This window comes from Mytilus edulis, chromosome 2 (genome assembly GCF_963676685.1).
Source record: "Mytilus edulis chromosome 2, xbMytEdul2.2, whole genome shotgun sequence".
Taxonomy (NCBI): Eukaryota; Metazoa; Mollusca; class Bivalvia; order Mytilida; family Mytilidae; genus Mytilus; species Mytilus edulis.
The window spans coordinates 32,353,888-32,378,414 of NC_092345.1; the positions used below are offsets into that span (position 1 = coordinate 32,353,888).

Below are 24,527 nucleotides of genomic sequence, written 5' to 3' on the forward strand. Positions count from 1 at the left end.
TATTCTGTATCTTTTTGTTTTGAAAAGCTTTTCATTTCAAATTGTCACAATCGTTAATGTATTAAGATTTATACAGAATTAACGTACAAATGATTTACGCCTCCTAGATTAACAAGATATATCTACCCGTCCGCTAATGGAGGATGCATTATCACTACTAAGTTGCATTATCACTACTAAGTTGCATTATCACTACTAAGTTGCATTATCCTCTATTACAAAATTACGGGCCAGTGTTAGCCTATCCTATCACTTAGCGTCTGTTTCTGTCGTCGTAGTTCGTTAACTTTTGAAAAAGGAGTAGGGGCAATAGGGCCCTAATTTGGCCTAAATATCACTACCAATTTTAAAGATATGATACATATACTGCCTTGAAATGATGTATTTTTCAATTTTTATTCGATTTTAGCTATTACATTGAAAACTCTAAGAGAGTGAAAAACTTTAAGAAGCAACAATGACCAGTAAGACCAGATCTACAATTAATACGATATGGTCGAAATCGTCAGTTGAATCCTTAAATGACTATTTGTTTATGCGTTGTTGTCTATTATGTTAAAAGTTAAGTAGATGGAAAGGATTTTTAGGTACAAAAAAAAATAAAAAAGACGTTATTTAACATGACCGGAATAGATTGTCAACATCTTATAGGTGTTATTGCTCTTTATTTTATAAAAAATAAGATGTGGTATGATTGCCAATGTGACAACTCTCCACAAGAGACAGAATGACACAGAAATTAACAACTACTAGTATAGGTCACCGTACGGCCTTCAACATTGAGCAAAGCCCAGACCGCATAGTCAGCTATAAAAAGGAAAGAAATGACAAATGTAAAACAATCCAAACGAGAAAACTAACGGCCTTATTTATGAACAACAAATGAACGAAAAACAAACATGTAACACATCAACAAACGACAACAACTGAATTTCAGGCTCCTGACTTGGGACTGTATGTATGTGCCTGTTTAAAGTCAGGATGTACTTATAATATAACTATCTTGAAAACGGTTTCACATAAAAAGAAACTTTAAAAGTCAAAATTGATCAGAAAAGCAAGATCTATATGAAAATCAGATAAATAAGCATACACGACTCACATCAATTGAATTTACCTTTTTCCTCCAAAAGTCCTATATGGCGTAATTATGCTTCTAAACTCCGTCCATCTTTTCGACCGTGACTATAAAAAAAACCCACACACACACATGATGACATCGCTTCTTTGCTCTCGTCCAAGCAGACTCAATCCGAGTGCAGAGGTCGAAGGTACGGAACCTAGCCGGGTCATACCAAAGACTTAGATTTGGTTGTATGAGCAGAGCGTGGTCGGTTCAACGTGTCGGTCAATAAAATGCATATTTTGTTATCATATCATATTAACATGTTATCGCCCTGATTTGCTACTGGACATTGAACAGCCATCCATCATATATATGGGATGCCTTTTTATAAGACCGCAAACACACATTTTGCAATCGTATATTGGTATCACGTCAACGTCGTCGTCGTCTGCGTCGTCCGAAAACACTTAGTTTCCGGACAATAACTTTAGTTTAAGTTAATGGATCTCCATGAAATTTAAACGCAAGGTTTGAAACCACAAATTGAAGGTTGGGATTGATTTTGGCGGTTATTGTCCAAACAGTTTAGGAATTAAGGGCCTAAAAGGGGTCCAAATAAGCATTTTTATTCTAGTTTCCAGACAATAACTTGTGTGGAAGTGTACGGAGCTCTCTGAAATTGTACCACAAGGTTCCATACCTTAAAAGGAATGTTGTGATTGATTTTGGGGGTTATGGCTCTAACTGTTTAGAAATTATTTCTTGACCAATTTAATTGGGTTTTATTCCTGAATTCTTTGGGCTCTTTAATATGCTGAATATAACCGTGTATAAAGTTTTTGGATTTTAGGCCCGTTTTTAAATTGGTCCACATTGTGGTCCAAAGGGTCCAAAACTAAACTTTGTATAATTTCATAAAAAAATGAATTATTGGGGTTCTTCGATATTCCGAATCTAACCGTGTATTTAGATTTTTATACGACCGCTAAAATTGAAAATTTTTTGGTCGTATATTGGTATCACGTTGGCGTCGTCGTCTGCGTCGTCGTCATCGTCGTCGTCGTCGTAGTCCAAAGACTTTTGGGATTCGCACTATAACTTTAGTTTAAGTAAATAGAAATCTATAAAAAATTTAAACACAAGGTTTATGACCACAAAAGGAAGGTTGGGATTGATTTTGGAAGTTTTGGTCCCAACAGTTTAGGAAAAAGGGTCCAAAAAGGGCCCAAATAAGCATTTTCTTGGTTTTCGCACTATAACTTTAGTTAAAACAAAATAGAAATCTATGACATTTTGGCACAAGGTTTATGACCACAAAAGGAAGGTTGGGATCGATTTTGGGAATTTTGGTTCCAACTGTTTAGGAATTAGGGGCCAAAAAGGGCCCAAATAAGCATTATTCTTGGTGTTCGCACAATAACTTTAGTTTAAGTAAATAAAAATCAATGAAATTTAAACACAAGGTTTATGAGCACAAAAGGAAGGTTGGGATTGATTTTGGGAGTTGAGATCTCAACAGTTTAGGAATAAGGGGCCAAAAGGGGCCCAAATAAGCATTTTTCTTGGTTTTCGCACCATAACTTTAGTATAAGTAAATAGAAATGTATGAAATTTAAACACAAGGTTTATGACCATTTGGAAGGTTGGGATTGATTTTGGAAGTTTTGGTCCCAACAGTTTAGGAATAAGGGGCCCAAAGGGTCCAAAATTAAACTTTGTTTGATTTCATCAAAAATTAAATAATTGGGGTTTTTTGATATGCCGAATCTAACTGTGTATGTAGATTCTTAATTTTTGGTCCCTTTTTCAAATTGGTCTACATTAAGGTCCAAAGGGTACAAAATTAAACTTAGTTTGATTTAACAAAAATTGAATCCTTGGGGTTCTTTGATAGGCTGAATCTAAAAATGTACTTAGATTTTTTATTATTGGCCCAGTTTTCAAGTTGGTCCTAATCGGGGTCCAAAATTAAACTGGTTTGATTTCATCAAAAATTGAATAATTGAGGTTCTTTGATATGCCAAATCTAACTGTGTATGTAGATTCTTAATTTTCGGTCCCGTTTTCAAATTGGTCTACATTAAAGTCCAAAAGGGTCCAAAATTAAACTAAGTTTGATTTTCACAAAAATTGCACAGTATTCAGCAATAGCAAGAAATCTTCAATTGCACAGTAATGTGCAATAGCAAGTATTTTCAATTGCACAGTATTGCGCAATAGCAAGAAATATCTAATTGCACAATATTGCGCAATAGCAAGAATTTTTCAATAGGAGTTATCTTTCTTTGTCCAGAATAGTAGTTGAATCAACTTAAATCATTGTTTTATACAATATACAATGTATATTCACTACCAACTGATAAATTAAAACGATCTTTACCATTCAGTGATTACAATCACTTTTTTTACATTTTAATATTTTATGATGTATTTAAATGAGTAGTTATTGTTGCAAACTCCATTAGAAATTTGAATTGAGATCAGTTTTGGAATAAGGGAAAGGGGATGTGAAAAATTAATTGCGGGGGGGGGTTCAATTTTTCTCATTTCAGATTTATACATAAAAAGAAAATTTCTTCAAACATTTTTTTGAGAGGATTAATATTCAACAGCATAGTGAATTGCTCAAAGGCAAAAAACAAATTTTAAGTCTATTAGACCACATTCATTCTGTGTCAGAAACCTATGCTGTGTCAACTATTTAATCACAATCCAAATTTAAAGCTGAATCCAGCTTGAATGTTGTGTCCATACTTGCCCCAACCGTTCAGGGTTCAACCTCTGCGGTCCTATAAAGCTGCGCCCTGCGGAGCATCTGGTTAATTCTTGGTCCCGTATTCAAATGGGTCCACATTAAGGTCCAAAGGGTTCAAAATTAAACTTAGTTTGATTTTAACAAAAATTGAATTCTTTGGGTTCTGAAATCTAAACATGTATTTAGACTTTTGATTATGGGCCCAGTTTTTAAGTTGGTTCAAATCGGGGTCCAAAATTAAACTTTGTTTGATTTCAACAAAAATTGAATATATTGGGTAATTTGATATGCTGAATCTAACCGTGTATTAAGTTTTTATACGACCGCAAAATTTGAAAATTTTTTCGTCGTATATTGCTATCACGTTGGCGTCGGCGTCGTCGTCGTCGTCGTCGTCGTCCGGCGTCCGAATACTTTTAGTTTTCGCACTCTAACTTTAGTAAAAGTGAATGGAAATCTATGAAATTTTAACACAAGGTTTATGACCACAAAAAGAAGGTTGGTATTGATTTTGGGAGTTTTGGTCCCAACATTTTAGGAATTAGGGGCCAAAAAGGGCCCAAATAAGCATTTTCTTGGTTTTCGCACTATAACTTTAGTTTAAGTGAATAGAAATCTATGAAATTTTGACACAAGGTTTATGACCACAAAAGGAAGGTTGGGATTGATTTTGGGGGTTTTGGTTCCAACAGTTTAGGAATTAAGGGCCAAAAAAGGGCCCAAATAAGCATTATTCTTGGTTTTCGCACAATAACTTTAGTATAAGTAAATAGAAATCAATGAAATTTTAGCACAAGGTTTATGACCACAAAAGGAAGGTTGGGATTGATTTTTGGAGTTGAGGTCACAACAGTTTATGAATTAGGGGCCAAAAAGGGGCCCTATTAAGCATTATTTTTGGTTTTTGCACCATAACTTTAGTATAAGTTAATAGAAATCTATGAAATTTAAACACAAGGTTTGTGACCATAAAAGGAAGGTTGGGTTTGATTTTGGGAGTTTTGGTCCTAACAGTTTAGGAATAAGGGGCCCAAAGGGTCCAAAATTGAACTTTGTGTGATTTCATCAAAAATTGAATAATTGGGGTTCTTTGATATGCCGAATCTAACTATGTATGTAGATTCTTAATTTTTGGTCCCGTTTTCAAATTGGTCTACATTAAGGTCCAAAGGGTCCAAAATTAAACTTAGTTTGATTTTAACAAAAATTGAATCCTTGGGGTTCTTTGATATGCTGAATTTAAAAATGTACTTAGATTTTTAATTATTGGCCTAGTTTTCAAGTTGGTCCAAATGGGGGTCCAAAATTAAACTTTGTTTGATTTCTTCAAAAATTGAATAAATGGGTTCTTTGATATGCCAAATCTAACTGTGTATGTAGATTCTTAATTTTTGGTCCAGTTTTCAAATTGGTCTACATTAAGGTCCAAAGGGTCCAAATTAAACTAAGTTTGATTTTAACAAAAATTAAATTCTTGGGCTTATTTGATATGCTTTATCTAAATATGTACTTTGATTTTTGATTATGGGCCCAGTTTTCAAGTTGGTCCAAATCAGGATTCCATATCAAGTATTGTGCAATAGCAAGACATTTTCAATTGCACAGTATTGCACAATAGCAAGAAATATCTAATTGCACAATATTGTGCAATAGCAATTAATTTTCAATTGGAGTTATCTTTCTTTGTATAGAATAGTAGTTGATAATATATGTTGGAAATTTGCCAGACATGACTATGATGTCATTTTCTATTTTTATTTGCCAATAACTTTATGTAAATAACTTCATTGGAAATTTGCCAATATAAAATGTTGCTGATGAAGCTTTTTTTCCTTATCTTATCTAAAATGTTTTAGATAATGTATGTTGGAAATTTGCCAGACATGACTATGATGTCATTTTCTATTTTTATTTGCCAATAACTTTATGTAAATAACTTCATTGGAAATTTGCCAATATAAAATGTTGCTGATGAAGTTTTTTTTATTGTTTTATACAATAAACAATGTATATTCACTTTTACTACCAACCAATCTTTACCAAATCAAATCAAATCAAATATTTTATTGTCATATAAACTTTACAGTTTGTGACCAACATATATTAATACAATAAACACAATAAACATATATACATACATATTAAACATACAAAATATTAACAGCATTAAAATTTATAACAACAAACAAGTTGTTAAGAGTCCCCTGCCCTCAGTTCTAATGACTTTTTCAAGAAGGATCCTAACTTATTTGTTTGTAAAGGCGATGATGGATTTAGTAAATAATGAATTTTTTCTTCTTCATTTAAATTATTAAAGTTATTATTTTCTGTACATATGTGATGAAAAAATTCATTTCTTAGAGTTTTATTATACTCACAATATAGTAAAAAATGTTTCTCATCCTCTAGTATTTTACATTTATGGCAAAGACGTTCCTCTCTTGGGATTTTAAAATATCTCCCCTTTTCAATCAAGAGGGAGTGATCACTTATTCTAAATTTAGTGATTAATCTCCTTATCTGAAAATTATATGTATTTAGATAATATTCTAGTTTGTAATCTTTTTTAAGTTTTTTATAGAGAAAAAATTTACTTTTATCATCGATGTTTTGAAATTTATTTTGAATTAAATCTTCATATCTATTTTTCATTTTTAACTTTATATCGTTTTTTATTTTATTTACATCTTTTATGTCCTTACAAGTAGAAAGAATATTAAGGTCAACGTTAGTCTCTTTAACAACATTTTTAGCATATGTATACCATGAGTAAGTTCCTGTCAAATCTAGAGACTGTGCTAGAGAAAAAGCTTCCTTTAACAATGGATTAATATTATTATTATATAGTCTAGCTAAATATAAAAGGGTTTGTGTTTTAATAAAACATTCTATAGGCAATCTTCCTAATTCAACTCTTGCTCCTAAATTGGATGCATTTTTTCTTATCCCTAGAGTAGATTTACAAAATTTAAGATGCATATTTTCTATGGGGGTTTTGTCTATAAAATCAAGTTGATTAATTTCTTTTCCTGAAGTTAAGGCTCTGCTTTTGGCTCGATGAAAAGAAATATATGTATCCAAATATGTTACTTCTGAATTATAGGTCATAATTGGTTTTACTAAAGAATCAAAAAGATTATTTGCTACTTTTATAGGTAGATTATTCAATGATTTAGTATATGATTTTATTGCAAAAAATACTTTTTTTGCTTTTTTTGTCAGCTCTAAAGTACTTTGTGATAAATTTCCATTACATTTTATCAACATTCCCAAAAATGAATATTCTGTTACACTCTCTATGGCTTTATTCTCATAGTAAATATGTGATGTTTCACTTTTATGTTTTGACTGACTAAAAATCATGGATTTAGTTTTGTTTGTATTCAAAGAGAGTTGCCATTTGTTACAATATAATTTAACGTTATTTAAACTGTTTTGTAGACCCTCTTTTGATTCTGACAGGATTAAAAGATCATCCGCAAAAAGAAGGCATCTTACCTTACTATTTATAAGTTTAAGGGGACTTGAATCATTTCCCTCAAAATTTTTTACAATATCATTTATAAAGACATTAAATAAAGTGGGACTTAGTGTGTCTCCCTGTTTAACCCCTCTAGCAATATTAAAATATTCTGATACATAATCTTTATATTTTAAAGATGATTTAGTATTTAAGTATTGTTGTTTTATAACTCTATAAAAAGACTTGCCAACTCCCATTTTACATAATTTATAAAGTAAAGCAGTTCTCCATACTGAATCAAAAGCCTTTTTCAGATCTATGAAGCAGGCATAAATCTTTTTTTTCTCTTTATGTAAATATTTATTAATCAAGGACTTTAATAAAAAGATGCTATCAGCTGTTCTGTGATTTTCTCTGAAACCAAACTGACAATCACTTAATTGTTTGTCAACAATCTTGATTAGCCTATTATTTAATATGGCATTAAAAATTTTTGGTAGATTACTTATAAGAGAAATGCCTCTATAATTATTAGGGTCTAACTTGTCACCTTTTTTATGTAAAGGGATCATGAAAGATAATTTCCAAGAATCTGGATAATTACCTGTCTTTAAAATCAAATTAAAAACTTTTACAATAGAATTAATTATCACAGGTTGTGAGTGTTTGAGTATTTCATTCACAATTCTATCTGGACCTGCTGATTTGTTTACTTTAAGGTTTGAAATGACCAGTTTTACTTCAGCAAATGTAATTGGTGCATCAGTTTCCATATTCAATTCAATATTATCTTCTATAATGTTTAGTTCACGTTCCAGTTTATTTACAAAGGATTTATCATATGAGGCTGGTGTACCCTGATCCTGAAAATGTTTTATGATTTTATTTTCATTCATTAAAATTTCAGGAATATCTTCTTCAATATTTGGTTTCTTTTTTATTGCCTTTAGAACATTCCAGTATTCTTTTGGATTATTTTTTAAATTATCTGAAAGTGATTTATAAAGTTTTTGGTGATATTCAAATTTTTTCTGTTTAATCATTTTTTTTAGTTTTTTACATAATTCAAAATATTTAGATTTTAAACTTTTGTCATTTAAGTTATTCTTGATTTTATTTCCTAAATAGTTTATTTGTCTTTTTGTTTCATATACTACATTATCTGACCATACTTGTTTAATTTTTTTCTTTTTCTTTTTTGTTGGTTTAGATATGACTTTACATGTATTTTCTGCAATAGTTTGTAAAATTTTGTTTAGTTTTTCAGTTGCACCATCAACGCCTAGTTTATTGCTATCAAAATGTTCCATCTCTAAATCTAAAATTTCCTTTTTAACATTTTCTGTTGATAGAACATCAATTAATTTTGAAGATGACAATTCTGTCCATTTGTATGATTTTATCAAATGCCATCTCTTCTCATCTAAACATTTCTTCATACATGTATCTGATATAATAGAACAATTCATATATAAGTTTATTTGAACATGATCTGATAAATATGTAAAGTCATTTGTTTTAAAGTATTTTACCTCAGGCAGGAGACTCTCACTTGCAATAGCATAATCAACTGTACTGAACCCAGTATTACACATATAAGTAAAATATCCCAGGGAATCTCCCAAAAAACGACCATTAAGTATACGAAGCCTTGAGGACGAACATAATTCAAGTAATTTATTCCCCAATGTATTCAAAGTGCTATCTTGGTTTACTCTTCTGATATCAATATCAGTTATATAGCTCTCTGGAAGAAGGTCAATACCATCAAAATTATTTATTTCATCCGAGTCATTTTCTATGTAATCTGCTTTCATTGCAGTCCTAGAATTAAAATCCCCTATTAAAATAATTTGTCCTTCAATAGAAAATGAACTAATTTCATTTTCAAGATTTTCCAAGTCACTATCATAATGTGCTGATGAAAAAGGGGGAATATAAACAGCACAAAGATATAAATCTTGTTTAAGTCCAAAGAAATACTTGTCAAGCTTTAACCATAATCTATTCTGGGATGACGTAGCATCTTTAAGATAAGAAATCCCCTTGTAAAATTGTTTTTTAATCATGACTATAATGCCTCCACTATGTCTTTTGGCTTTTTTTGTTTTCTTGCGTACTTTAGAGATAATGTTATAGCCTTCAATTTTAAAATCTTCTGACCCCCCCTTCCAGGTTTCTAACAATATATTTATATCTTTATTTAAAAAATCCAGAAACATTGGGTCTTTCATTTTATCCCCAAGGCCATGTACATTCCATGAGGAAATTGACAATTTTTTATGAATTCTGTTCATTTTTTATACGACCGCAAATTTTGAAAAAATTTTCGTCGTATATTGCTATCACGTTGGCGTCGTCGTCGTCGTCCAGCGTCCGAATACTTTTAGTTTTCGCACTCTAACTTTAGTAAAAGTGAATAGAAATCTATGAAATTTTAACACAAGGTTTATGACCATAAAAGGAAGGTTGGTATTGATTTTGGGAGTTTTGGTCCCAACATTTTAGGAATAAGGGGCCAAAAAGGGCCCAAATAAGCATTTTCTTGGTTTTCGCACCATAACTTTAGTTTAAGTTAATAGAAATCTATGAAATTTTGACACAAGGTTTATGACCACAAAAGAAAGATTGGGATTGATTTTGGGAGTTTTGGTTTCAATAGTTTAGGAATAAGGGGCCAATAAAGGGCCCAAATAAGCATTTTTCTTGGTTTTTGCACAATAACCTTAGGTTAAGTAAATAGAAATCTATGAAATTTAAACACAATGTTTATGACCACAAAAGGAAGGTTGGTATTGATTTTGGGAGTTTAGGACCCAACAGTTTAGGAATTAGGGGCCAAAAAGGGACCCAAATAAGCATTTTTCTTGGTTTTCGCACTATAATGTTAGTATAAGTAAATACAAATCTATGAAATTTAAACACAAGGCTTATGACCATAAAAGGAAGGTTGGTATTGATTTTGGGAGTTTTGGTCCCAACAGTTTAGGAAAAAGGGGCCCAAAGGGTCCAAAATTAAACTTTGTTTGATTTCATCAAAATTGAATAATTGGGGTTCTTTGATATGCCGAATCTAACTGTATATGTAGATTCTCAACTTTTGGTCCCGTTTTCAAATTGGTCTACATTAAGGTCCAAAGGGTCCAAAATTAAACTTAGTTTGATTTTGACAAAAAATGAATCGGTTGGGTTCTTTGATATGTTGAATCTAAAAATGTACTTAGATTCTTGATTATTGAAGTTTTTTGGTCCAGTTTTCAAATTGGTCTACATTAAGGTCCAAAGGGTCCAAAATTAAACTTTGTTTGATTTCATCAAAAATTGAATCCTTGGGGTTCTTTGATATGCCAAATCTAACTGTGTATGTAGATTCTTCATTTTTGGTCCTGTTTTCAAATTTCAAATTCTACATTAAAGTCCAAAGGGTCCAAAATTAAACTAAGTTTGATTTTAACAAAAATTGAATTCTTGGGCCTCTTTGATATGCTGAATCTAAACATGTACTTAGATTTTTGATTATGGGCCCAGTTTTCAAGTTGGTCCAAATCAGGATCTAAAATTATTATATTAAGTATTGTGCAATAGCAAGTCTTTTCAATTGCACAGTATTGTGCAATGGCAAGAAATATCTAATTGCACAATATTGTGAAATAGCAAATTTTTTTTTAATTAGAGTTATCTTTCTTTGTCCAGAATAGTAAGCAAGAAATATCCTATTGCACATATTGTGCAATAGCAAGAATTTTTTTTAATTGGAGTTATCTTTCTTTGTCCAGAATCAACTTAAATCTTTGTTATATACAATATACAATGTATATACACTTTTTACTACCAACTGATAAATTTAAATAATCTTTACCATTCAGTGATAACAAGCAGTTTTTTTACATCTTAATATTTTATGATGTATTTAAATGAGTAGTTATTGTTGCAAACTCCATTAGAAATTTGAATTGATATCAGTTTTGAAAAAGGGAAACGGGGATGTGAAAAAAAAGGGGGGGGGTTAAATTTTTCTCATTTCAGATTTCATAAATAAAAAGAAAATTTCTTCAAACATTTTTTTGAGAGGATTAATATTCAACAGCATAGTGATTTGCTCAAAGGCAAAAAAAACCTTTTAAGTTCATTAGACCACATTCATTCTGTGTCAGAAACCTATGCTGTGTCAACTATTTAATTTTAGATTTAAAAAGTTTGAAGAAGAAATCTTTAATTGATTTGTAAAATCTTGGCATTTGTTTTGTGTAAAAAAAACCCATGTAATGTCAAAAATTTGATCACAATCCAAATTCAGAGCTGTATCATGCTTGAATGTTTTGTCCATACTTGCCCCAACTGTTCAGGGTTCGACCTCTGCGGTCGTATAAAGCTGCGCCCTGCGGAGCACCTGGTTAATATTTGCTATTGTCAATTGTATAATAAACCTTTTTGTTAGCCTGAAAACCTTCTATTATAATTACACAGTTTGGTTAATGTTTCTATAAACATGATAGATTAAACAATAATCATAGTTCCAAAATACATTAATTTTTTTTACTATTATCCATGACTGCTAAAAATACAACAGTCTAAGGGAAATAACTCTTTTCATTGTTAAAATGAATATTACAAGTGTTCTGTATAACTAAAAATTAACTGAATCTTACAAGTATTCTGTAAAACTAACTTTAACATAATAAATCACCTCAAAAAATATACATACAGATATTTCTACCTTTCATCATGACACCAATATGTTTTTTCTGAAACACCCATCACTTACATGCATTTACAATGTATATTCAAAATAAGCATTTTTTATCTCATTACATGCAAAAGAAAATATTGGTTTTTTTTTTATCATCTTATTGTTGTGATAATACTAGTTGATCCATTTTATTATTTTGACTAAAATTTTTTATCAAAACTTGAATATTTACATTCTAAAATGCAAATTCTAAAGTGTACCTACATGTACATTTGATATTACTTATTTTTTTGTGCTTTTTACCTCATATTACTCATTTCTTGGAGCATATATTCCATCATTTCGAGCATTCTATCTCTGTTTCCATTACCCTCAACTTGATCTTTCCTATAGTTATTAGAATGATTACTTTGTGAAAACATGTTTTGATTTTGACCATAGTAATTATTAAATTGATCTTTTTTCATATAATTACCAGTGTTTGACTGATAATTTTTTTGCATATATTGTACACCTTTCTGACCATAATTTGATACTTTTTTATAATCAGATGCATGTGTATTCTGATCTCTTCTATCTCCTGATTTTACACCTATTAAAGGATTAATTACCCTTTTCATACAACTAACAAGTATTGCAATACCATAACCTTTAAGATGTATGCCATCTCTAAAATGATCTGGACTAATATAATCATATTTTATGAAATGACAATTTGTTTCTTTACACAGTTCAGACAATTCTAAATTTAGAATGTGTCCACGTTCATTGAACTCTTTAGTATGTACTTTGTCCCTGTATATTCTTGGTAGGCATTCCCCAAAGGTTATAGTAGCTTCAGGTACACATTCTTTAGTTTGTTGTATAAGATTTTCTATCTCCATAATGACTTGGTCTGCCTGTCGTTCTTCAATGTCATTTGATCCAATCTGGAATACAATATTTTTGGCTTTTACCTTGCCTGATGCTATGAATTTAGTTGCACCATAAACTGTCTTGTCATGTAAAGTAGTTACTTTTACTCTTTTGTATTGATACATTCTTTTTGCATCTAAGTCTTTAATGATCGACGATCCTATAATCCATACATCTGTAATGTCTTTCATTTCATTTTTGATTTGTTCTGTTGAGCTGCTATTTGAAGCTGTGTTGGAATTTTTCGTATTTTTGTTAATGTTGTTGTTTTCGTCATTAGTTTTGCTACCAATGTTGGTCAAAGGTTTGTTGTTGGAGTTTCTAGTACATGTAGCTACATGATCAGCTTGATCTGCTATCAATTGTTGAGTTTCAGTAATATTTTTATCACTAGTGGAGTTTTCAGATTTTTCCTTTGATTTTTCCCACATCTCTTTCATTTCAATTTTAATTCCATTTAATTTCTCTATGTTTTTTGCGTTATTGATGTTGTTTTCTTGACGCACATCTAAAGCTAATTGTCTGTTTTGTTGCTCTAATTGTGTAGATTTTACTTGAATTTGTTCATTTATTTCATGTTTTATTTTCTCTTTAATAATATTCATTCGCATACACATTTTATCTTCATCAATCTTTTCTTTTTCCATTTTGTCTACCCTTGATTTAAGTTCTTGACATGCACTTATAAATAAGTCTAATTTTACATCTTTTTCCACCAATTCCTTTTCTAGATCATGAATTGTTTTTGTAAGATTTGAGATATCTGCCTTTTGTTTCTGTAGTTGGCATATCATAGATTGATCATCATGTTCATGATTAGAAAGTAACAATTCCTCACCTTGTTTCATATTCTTATTGTTGATATTCTCATGAGGCTTATTCGATGTTACCAGCTGATCTGACTGTGAGTTGTTATTGTTTTTGTTTACCTGTGTTTCTTCACTCTCGTCCCTTTTCGTTTCGTCCCTTTTCGGAATTTGATTTAGTATGCACATGTTTGACTGTATTTCACCAAAAAGTTTATCTACATCATAATTGTTATTTTCTTTCTTTTGTAATTCTATAATAGTGTTAATCACTTCACTGATGGACTTGAACTCTGACTGTAGCCAGGTATTGGAGGCCTGACCCTGAACCATTCCAGTTTTTGTTGTGTAAAATAATGTAACTACAAACTGTTTTTGTTTCCCAACACTAACTGATACAGTTGATTTAAATAAATCTTTGGTTGTTTATTTGTAAATTTGTTTTTTTCATCAGAAATTTGAAGGATTTGCGATCTACGGTCATAGTCATTCCATACAATTCTTGAACTCGGGTCAGTTCCATTTATTGTGATATATCTAACGATCAATGCTCTTCTCCAAAGAAATATGGAGTCATTTGTTAAGGAAAAACTTCCTTGGTTTGATCCAGGAGTATATTGAAAGGGCATGGTGCCCGTTTTAAGCCTCGTGTTGTGGAGCGCTTTTGGACTTGGCATGTTTTGCGCTTAATCCGCAATTCTACTTTTATTTTGATAGTTCTATTTGTAATATGTTCCTTACATTTCACTATTTGATATGTTTAAAAGTTCATTCTTTCAGTTTTCAGGCCACAATTTGGTTAATTTATACTTGTTCTTGAAAACACATGGGCGCCGCCATGCTAACCGGAAGTTCTTCCATTCAGTGATAACAAGCACTTTATTTTACATTTTAATATTTTATGATGTATTTAAAAGAGTAGTTATTGTTGCAAACTCCATTAGAAATTTGAATTGATATCAGTTTTGGAAAAAGGGAAACGGGGATGTGAAAAAGGGGGGGGGGGTTAAATTTTTCTCATTTCAGATTTCATAAATAAAAAGAAAATTTCTTCAAACATTTTTTTGAGAGGATTAATATTCAACAGCATAGTGAATTGCTCAAAGGCAAAAAAAAACTTTTAAGTTCATTAGACCACATTCATTCTGTGTCAGAAACCTATGCTGTGTCAACTATTTAATTTTAGATTTAAATAAGAAGAAATCTTTAATTGATTTGTAAAATCTTGACATTTGTTTTGTGTAAAAAAACCCATGTAATGTCAAAAATTTGATCACAATCCAAATTCAGAGCTGTATCACGCTTGAATGTTTTGTCCATACTTGCCCCAACTGTTCAGGGTTCGACCTCTGCGGTCGTATAAAGCTGCGCCCTGCGGAGCACCTGGTTTTGATTTTGGGGCTATTTTTTAAATTGGTCCACATTGAGGTCCAAAGGGTCCAAAATTAAACTTTGTTTGATTTCATATAAAATTGAACTCTTGGGGTTCCTTGATATGATGAATCTAACCATGTATTTTGATACTATATACTGGAATTTGATGGACAATAAACATTAACTTCATTTCATATCATTTTTTTTGTCCAATCAAATCCCAGTATATATAAAATAGACTTAAACTCCGCCTACCATAATTGTTTGCAAACATCCAAGCAAACATAGCAAGCAAGTTGATCAAAGGTTTGCTTTCATAGAAGAGCTGTAAAGGTCCCAAAATGACAAATATGATGCTTCCGCAAAAAATTATACTTGTACATAATTGTTTCTGTTTACTTGCGTGGTATGGAAAATTAGATTTAAATACGTAACTTCGTACATGCTTTTTTCTTCTACGCTACGTTAACCTGATGGTACCTGATATCATACCGGGTTTTATTGGGATTCATTGCTCAGTCTTTAGTTTTCTATGTTGTGTTTTGTATACTGTTGTTTGACCCTTTCTGTTGTGGCTTTATCAGTTTATTTTCGTCTTTTTTTAGTTGAATGTCCATTTGGTATTTTTCGTCTTTCTTTTAAAAAGGAATAATGTTATCCTATTTAATTTGAATGTAGAATGTATTATTAATTACTCTTACACTGTCGTATGTTTTTGTTTTTTTGTTTTTCAACATTTTGTTTTAGCATATTTATAAATTTTCTTTTATATATTTAAATTTTAATTATATTAAAACAAAGTTACAACTCAGTCCCTGGTGTAGTTGGTATACGAGGGAAATGACCATTCTGTTAATGTGTTTTATGGCCCCGCCGTAACGGGGGTAGGGACATTAAGTTTAATACTTGTACGTCTGTACGTCCCGAAATTGGTTTCCTTACTCTAATTTTACCTCAACAAATTGTTATTAAACTTTTACACAATGCCTATTACAACGAAACGCAGATCACCTTTGAATTATGGTGGTATCTCTTTTACCATTCTAGGGTTATGCCCCTTTACAAATGAAAAAATTGCTTAATTTTTCGTTTCCATTCACTAACTTAAGTTTGCATCTACCAAATGTTATAAAACTTATACACAATGCTAATTACCACAAATCACAAATAAAATTTGAATTACAGTGCCCTTAATATTACCATTCTAGAGTTATGCCCCTTAACAAATAGAAAAATTGCTGAATTTATCGTTACCATTCCCTAACTTTAATGTGCTTCAATCAAACTTTATGAATCCTATACAAAAAATTTCCACAAAGCAGAAATCAAATTTGAATTTTGGTGCGTCACTTTTACCGTTCTAGAGGTATACCCTTCATAAATTGAAAAAAATGCTGAATTTTTCGTTACCGTTCTCTAACTGAAGTTTACTTCATCCAAATGTTATGATACTTAAATATAGTACTTACTACCACAAACTACCACAAAACTCAAATCAAGTACACATTTTAGTAGCGTCACTTTTACCATTATTGAGTAATAATAATGTTCTTTCACAAATCATAAAACTTGGGTAAAATGTTTTATGCCCCTTTTAGGTGCATTATGTTTTTCGGTCTGTGCGTTCGTTCGTTCTTGCGTTCGTCTGTCCCGCTTCAGGTTTAAGTTTTTCGGTTAAAGTTTTGGTCAAGATAGTTTTTGGTGAATTGAAGTCCAATCAACTTGAAACTTAGTACACATGTTCCCTAGGCTATGACCTTTCTCATTTTAATGCCAAATTAGAGTTTTGACCCCCTTTTTCACGATCCAATGAACATAGAAAGGATAGTGCCAGTGGAACACCCGTGTTTTGTGTACACATCTTTATTGAGGTATAAAGTAATTGTAAGGTTATCATGGCCATTTTGCAGGGTTTATCTGTGTTTGACCTCAATTGTATGGTTCATTGGTTAATGTAATGTTTTTACAATCAGATGCGTTTTTCGGGTTCTATCAGTTCTAGGTCAACTGTACTTGCAAAAACTCTTTGGTTTATGAAATGATTGTACGATGTAAGGTGAGCATGTCTATCTATTAGGTCTCATCTCATCTTAAACCCATTTTCATGGTTCAATGGTAAATGTTAAGTGCTTGAGGTTTCACGGATACTCTAAGCAATATGTCAGCTATAATACGTGTATTGACTGATGGTAGGGTGTCTGTCAGGTTTGTCTCATTTGACCTTAAATCTTGGTTCTGTTACGTGACGTGAAGTAAACCTTAATCTTGAGGACTTTCTACATTATATGCAATCATAATCAGCAAAGCAAATTATACATTCCAGCGTATACACTATTGTATTACTATCAATATGAATACATGTATGTCATACTTTCAATAGTTGAGCGATTCATCCCACTTGGAGTCTCTAGTATTTATACGAAGTATGAGCGTTATCAAAAGGGATTTAGAAAATTATAAACAAAAGTCACTCCGAGGTCGCTACCAAGCATACGAGTGTTACCGTTAGATTCAACAAAAGACATTATTTTCGACGTTATATTCAAATGTGACAAGCTTTTTCGATTGCTTCTTTATCGTGCTCTAAATGCAACTTACTGCATTTCTGTTTGTCTTGTTCACGGCTGCAGCAAAGTAAATGTATGGCTTGCCCATACAAGACCATTTTAAAACAAAATCCGTAATTTATGCGCACAAATAGGACATGAGCTATGTTGAAAGGTTTTCATATTTTTTTACACAAATACTATCCTTAAAACCAACGAATTGCAAGTAAATTGTAATTGTATATTTCTTTCCATGATAATAATAACATGTGTATACCCCCATTCAACTTACTCAATAAGTTTATTTACTGTTTCAGCTGAATGGCTTGCTTTAATGGAACAGATGATTCGTCCGCGGGTTTCGTGATTGGTGCAGTTTTCTCTTTGGCAGATGACCAAGAAAAAATAATACCCGAAAACGACGACACCAACATACAAGACAAACGTTCACAAACACAGCAAAAAGCACATGACGATGATATATATCTTCAAAATTTTCTTAGCAGCAGTCCTGTTCCTGTTAAAAAATGTTCAGTACGAGTAAAAAACTTTATTGAGAAAGATATTCGGAACACACTTACAGAAGCTTGTAACAATGCTATCGTAAAGCAAGAACCCGCTGTCGAAAATGAACAACAGTCATCAAATACCGAAGAGAATATAACAGATCGAACGAATCAAGTAGATAGGCGGCCATCTAGGAAACGAAAACCAAATTCTTTAATGTCATCCGATTTTTTGTTCAAGGCGACAGAAATACGTGAATTCCAAAAGTCAATATCTAGAAGGACTATAAAGCAAGATTCAGTTACTTGTCAGATTGACCATGACCTTGTAATGTCGGTCGCCGAGAAGTGTATTCCAGAAGTAGTAGAAAAATCCGGAACAGAAGATATCAAGATGGTTAGCATTTTGCCACCAACATTAAAAGTGAATATAAACGACACCTCAGTGCTAGTAGATTGGAAAGCGAAAATTTCTCATACTGTATCTGAATCTGAAGTTAAAAAACGTAGCCGCCCACAGACCGCTAGAACTAAAAAGAAGCTTCGCACTCAAGAACAAATTGACTTAGAAAATTCTAAAAAGAGTAGAAAATCCAAACCTAAGCCTAAGAGTAAAAAGAAAACTAACGTGGCTGATCCTTCACCACCGCATTTAGAACCATATGGTGGACAGTTATTAAATATTCATTCATCTAAATATATGTCATCTCCAAGTAGCCCGGATGGTTTACCACCACAATTGAAGCCTTATGAAATAGCTTCAAGTGAAAGCCGTACTTCAATTCATAAAAAATCAGACGGCCAAAGTAATTTGAAGAAACCATCAAAGCTTGATCAAATAGTTAGAAATGAACAAAGCAGTCGAGATCACAGCCCATCAGCTGATAACAGAGTTCCGTGTAGTTTAACAGGGCGAATGCGGAAACCAAATCAACAGTTTGAAAAGGACTATCTTACTGGAACTATTAAATATAAAAAAGAAGATCCTTACAAACAGATATCGAATAACAAATCGAATAACAAGGATTCAGATAACTCAACATCGCAAAACAAACTTGAGGAACAAAATAGCACCATTGATCACGACAGAAATAAAGTTCATGTGACAATGTTACCAAACAATAAACACTCAACAGTATCGTCAGATACAATGTCTTACATTATACAAACGGCAAATCAGTTTGCAGACAAGCACACAGAGAAAACACAGGTTATTAGTAGTAAAGGGATTCCATCTTTAGGGACTGCTTTACAAATACCAAAGACCACACAACAGAAAACATCAACAAACACAAAATTAACATCTGCAATAGGAGAACTTGCAAAAATGGAAAATACTAAGAAATTTTTTCAGCTTATAGTAGGAGATAAAGTAGTTTTGATTCCTACTAACGGAGAAAGTGTTGTACCTAAAGCCTTTGTGATGGACATTGCCGCAACTCGACCTGGTTCTTCAATTGCTCTTAATAAACAAACAGTTTCTGCATCTAACAATCCAAAAACATTTATGATGAATATAGCAGGAACAAAACAAGAAAACACCATTTCTCAGCCACAATCAGTACAATCTTCGAACTCTGTTTTAATTGCGTCATCACAGGGTCAAAATGTTCAAACGCAGCCAATTGTAAATAAAGTGTTGATTCAAAAGCAGAGCACTACTCAAATATTACAAACCACTTCCGTTTCATCATCACAAAATATACAAGGTACTCAAAGAATGCCACTTCTTGCCAATGTGTTAGAGTCCGCCACAAGACCAACGATTTTGCCGAATACGATATTAAGACCAGTAACAGCTCCTTTATTATCGAACATAGCCACAACAGTTGGTCCATCAGGACAGACGATTTTATATCCGTTTGGTAGAAGTACTGCCCCTAACAGTGGACAACCATTTCCTACATTCATTATAACAAACACTTCTCAGGCAGCAAACGGACAGCCTCCAGTGGTTACTTCTGTTTTAAAAGACGTCAGATCTAGTATATCTACGTCACCAGGAATTACTATAAAGACAGAACCGGCTAGTACAGTTTCTAATCCTGCAAGACCTGCTATAAAGAATGAACCGAATAATATCAAAGATTATGAAAAGGCAGCATCATCTTTCAAAGGAGTTCCTGATGATGGCAGTGAAACAGAGAGTGATGACGAAACCCAAAGTGCTCAATCAGAAAGACAGTCTAATAAAACGAAGGTATTAGTACCCGAAGTGGGCGTTCACGTACCCGCTTCTGAAAGTGAGACAAGTGAAAGAATCCGTAAACTCAAAGAAAAGCTTCGAGAACATCAAGTGCAGGTTGAAACCATGCGAAAAAATATGCCATCGAGACACGAAATCAATGACCACAATTCGTAGAAACGATATAAGAAAACGGTCCAAGTGAAATTTATATTCATTTTATATGATAATATTAATAAGACTGTGTTACCTATAAATGTATGCCTCGATGCATTGTGTTTGTTGCCATGAATGAAAGAGGCCGGTGGCTATAAAAATCCATGAATACATAATAGGTTTGTTTGTCTATCTTTTAACTTGAAGTCCTCATTTTATACCACATCAATTGCTTTTTTTAATTTTTATTTAATATTTTACATAGTGCTGAATGATTTCTTTTTTTCTAATTCTGATGGCACCATTTCAAGTTTGCTTTCAACGGAATTAAGTGATGTCTTCTTTTTTTTTATCATGATTGAACACGCAGCTTCTAATTGTTAATGAAAATTAAAACTGTTTGAGGAAGAACAAAACACAGTTGTATTGCATTTTTGACGCCACTATTTTAACAAAAATCTTAGACGTAACCTATTTGAAATAAAAGATTTTGGTTGGAAACAGACCGTAAACTATTGGATATGATGGTTTCCTTTAATATATGTGTAATCATACGGATGATCTTAGCTTCCCTCATATAGATATACGATGATGTGGTATGATTGCCAATGAGACAACTCTCCATTGAAGTCACAATTTGTAAAAGTAAACCATTATAGATCAAAGTACGGTCTTAAACACGTTGTTATAATCCATGTAATCAAACAAGAGCTTTCACTTATCTGGTTCTAAATGACAATGAGCAACACGTTGACACTATTTATTTTCTTCCTTGACAGTTTGTTTCAGTTCCTTATAATTTACCTTTATCCTTTTGCCGAGATAATAATGTTATCTTTTATTGTAAAATAAGAAACTCGGACGCCTTTTAATTATAAGTTATTTAATCATTATGGATGTAGAGATGAGTGATTGATTTTCCTGTCTTTAAATTGTTTGACCTATCCCTATTCGATTAGATAAATATGGAAACAGTATGTAGGATGACAACCATACTAATTAATAGTCCCTTGTGAATATACTATTTGAATTATATTCAAATAGCCAGGTACATACATCGCATTGAAATACAGAAGAAATAAAATCAATTGCACTGCTTAAAAACACGAACATCTCTCGTATAATATAAACGGTACAAAATTTGTCTGTACCAAATGCGGATTTTAACAAATGAATATCTTCTCAGTGATGCTAGAGGCAAAAAAAAAAAAAAAAAAAAAAAAATAGAAAATCCAAAGCTTATAGAAAATGAAGAGCTTTTTAATGAATCCCATAGTCAGGTAAGCAGTCAGAGCGTTACACGAGGGAGAAAAATGTAAATTATGTAAATAAAAAAAGTAAAATCACACACAAAAAAAATGAACTCCGTGGAAAATTCAAAACGGAAAGTTCCTAATCAAATGGTAAAATCAAATGATAAAACACATAAAACGAATGGACAACAACTGTCCTATTCCTGACTTGGTACAGGCATTGTCAAATGTAGAAAAAGGTTAGATTGAACTGTTCTAATTGAAAATTTCAAAATAAATTCCCAAATTTTGTAACAGCAACATTTGATAGCACAAAATCCGTATTTTCATACCAATACTGAAGCATTGTTTACCGGCCATGGGGTTGTGACACCAGTATACACTGCATTGGATTGTGAACAACTATAGTGGAGGAAGTGGGATAAATCTAAGGTTAAGCTATCTATTGTTACATTTGGGCAATGTTGCGCACTGAAGTGGGTATAATACGATAACATTATTACGACATGGTGCACAGTACTGATGGACTGTTTATCCCCAATGGTATTTGGCCGGTAACTAGTGATTCGGCACCTAGTTGATTTTTAAATTAATGAAACAATTTTGTAAGACCTTTTGAAATAGTTATGCTTATCAGATTAACAGGCTTAATAGGTCATTTGAGCTGTTGCCATCTCATTGCGACAGTCTTCCGTCCTTCCGGTCTTCGTCTGTTTACTTTTAAAGAACTTTAGCTATTTAATTCAAGGAGGGGCGAAAGATACCAGAGGAACAGTCAACTTCATAAATCGAAAACAAACTGGCAACGCCATGGCTTAAAATGAAAAAGACAAATAATAGTACACAAGAAACATCATAAAACACTACTGGAAGGGTAAGCAGATCCTGCTCCACATGTAATAATAAGTCAAGTTTGAATGATCCTAAGGTTATCTTATATAGAGTTCGTGTTATTTTAGTCGAGTCAGTCAAGAACCGTGCCCGCCGTTGTTGAACATATTCGAAAAAAAAGATACCTTAAAAATCCAGGTAGTTAGAAAAAATCTTTCGAAAATATTATTATTAAAGTTAAGGTCCATATCCAGCTTACAACCCGTTTTGGAGTTATTGCTCATGAAGAATCATGTTTGGCCGATATCTTAAACTCTTCAGAAGCAAATATGACATATGTAGAAAGATCCGCAATAATTGGGAGTTATTCTCCCTGAAATGTTTTAGTCAATTCTGCAGTATTTTGGTATTTATCTTGAAAAATGTTACAGAACAAGGGGAGCTTTGAATAGTAAAACTTGCTTGAACAATAATATAGATCTACAAATAATTCAAAGGGTAAACATGTTTAAACGACTCCTTTTAGGAGTTGTCGTCTTTGAATGAAATTGTTTATCTCTTTTTTTGCATACTTTTTAAGGAATGTTTAGTTTGTTTGATAATGAAATTGTTCAACAAAATATGATCTACACAGATTGATGTTTTCTATCGATACTTTTTTTGGTCAGATTGACCTTTTTTCTTGAATACTTCAATACATTTTCACACCAAGGGGTGTGGCTTCCATACATCTTGGTTGCACACTTTAATCAAATCTGTTATTTTAAGTCGATGTGGAAGTGTAAAAAAAAATTAGTCAGTTAAAGAAATACGTCAGAGGAATCATATTTTCATAGATGACATTCATATTCCCATAGTTGCACCCTCACACCAGATTACTAGTACATGTATGTGAATATAATTATCTTTTTAGATTAGGAAAAAATGGATTATAAAACTTTATCATATATATTTAGTACAAAATACAGCAATTTTATAATCCTGGTACTTTTGATAACTATTTACACCACTGGGTCGATGCCACTGCTGGTGGACGTTTCGTCCCCGAGGGTATCACCAGTCCAGTAGTCAGCACTTCGAGGTTGACATGAATATCAATTATGTGGTCATTTTTATAAATTTCCTGATACAAAACTTTGAATTTTTCGTAAAACTAAGGATTTTCTTGTCCCAGGAATAGATTACCTTAGCCGTATTTGGCACAACTTTTTGGAATTTTGAATCCTCAATGCTCTTTAACCTTGTACTTGTTTGGCTTTATAACTATTTTGATATGAGCGTCACTGATGAGTCTTATGTAGACGAAACGCGCGTCTGGCGTACTAAATTATAATCCTGGTACTTTTGATAACTATTATAATATATCTAATAAAGGTTCTTTTTTTTCAGTCTGTATCACGTACCCTGTATCGCATACCTGGCGTGACGTCATAATAAGAATAACGTCAACGTTTGACCTTTGACGTCCAGTTGCTGCATTTTCAGGCTTAGGAAAAAAAATGATTTCTATTAAAAAAAAAAAGTCCTATCATTTCAACTAAAATCGATTTTTTTCCAAATAATTATAACCCAGTAACTTGACGAGCGATTTTTATATAAAGTAGTACAATAAGATGTAGAAATATCTGAAGTTTTATTGTTTATTTGGTCATAATTTTCGTGAAGTTTGTTTCTGCACAAATGCATTTTTTACAATTTTAATTTGGTTTTAAAAAATATATGATAAACAGAATAATACATGGCAAAATCCATATCACACGCCGTATCACCCTCGACCAATATCATCCTTTGGGCCTAAGGCCCTCTAGCTGATATTGGTATCTCGGGTTGATACGGCATATGATACGGATTTTGCCATGTATTATTCTCTATGTATTAAAGTCTATGAACAATGAATTATTGATCATTTGACAGAATCTGGTCTGTCTTTTGAAAATGCACCTGTTTCCTAAGTAATATTGCCAATTAATTTCGTCTGGCT

At 32.1% G+C, this 24,527-nt stretch overlaps 2 protein-coding genes across 4 annotated transcripts in view; one reads left to right on the top strand and one right to left on the bottom strand.

Moving 5' to 3' along the window:
* The window catches only part of LOC139511982 (uncharacterized), a 30,952-nt gene extending 10,074 nt beyond the window's left edge, over nt 1-20,878 (top strand). For all 3 annotated transcript variants that reach the window (XM_071299231.1, XM_071299228.1, XM_071299229.1), the window contains exon 3: nt 17,933-20,878. In XM_071299231.1, coding sequence (XP_071155332.1) covers nt 17,937-20,483 — 2,547 coding nt within the window. In that variant the 5' untranslated portion in view covers nt 17,933-17,936 and the 3' untranslated portion in view covers nt 20,484-20,878. The remainder of the gene's footprint in view (nt 1-17,932) is intronic.
* Nucleotides 12,274-14,028, bottom strand: LOC139510817 (probable basic-leucine zipper transcription factor E). The gene has a single exon (XM_071297350.1). It carries the CDS (start codon nt 14,026-14,028, stop codon nt 12,274-12,276), a length of 1,755 nt encoding a protein of 584 aa, XP_071153451.1.
* Nucleotides 20,879-24,527: the final 3,649 nt, after the last annotated feature.

Bases quoted from the DNA above. Each gene is read 5' to 3' on its own strand.
- LOC139510817 (XM_071297350.1), bottom strand. From the start codon at position 14,028: ATGGTTCAGGGTCAGGCCTCCAATACCTGGCTACAGTCAGAGTTCAAG.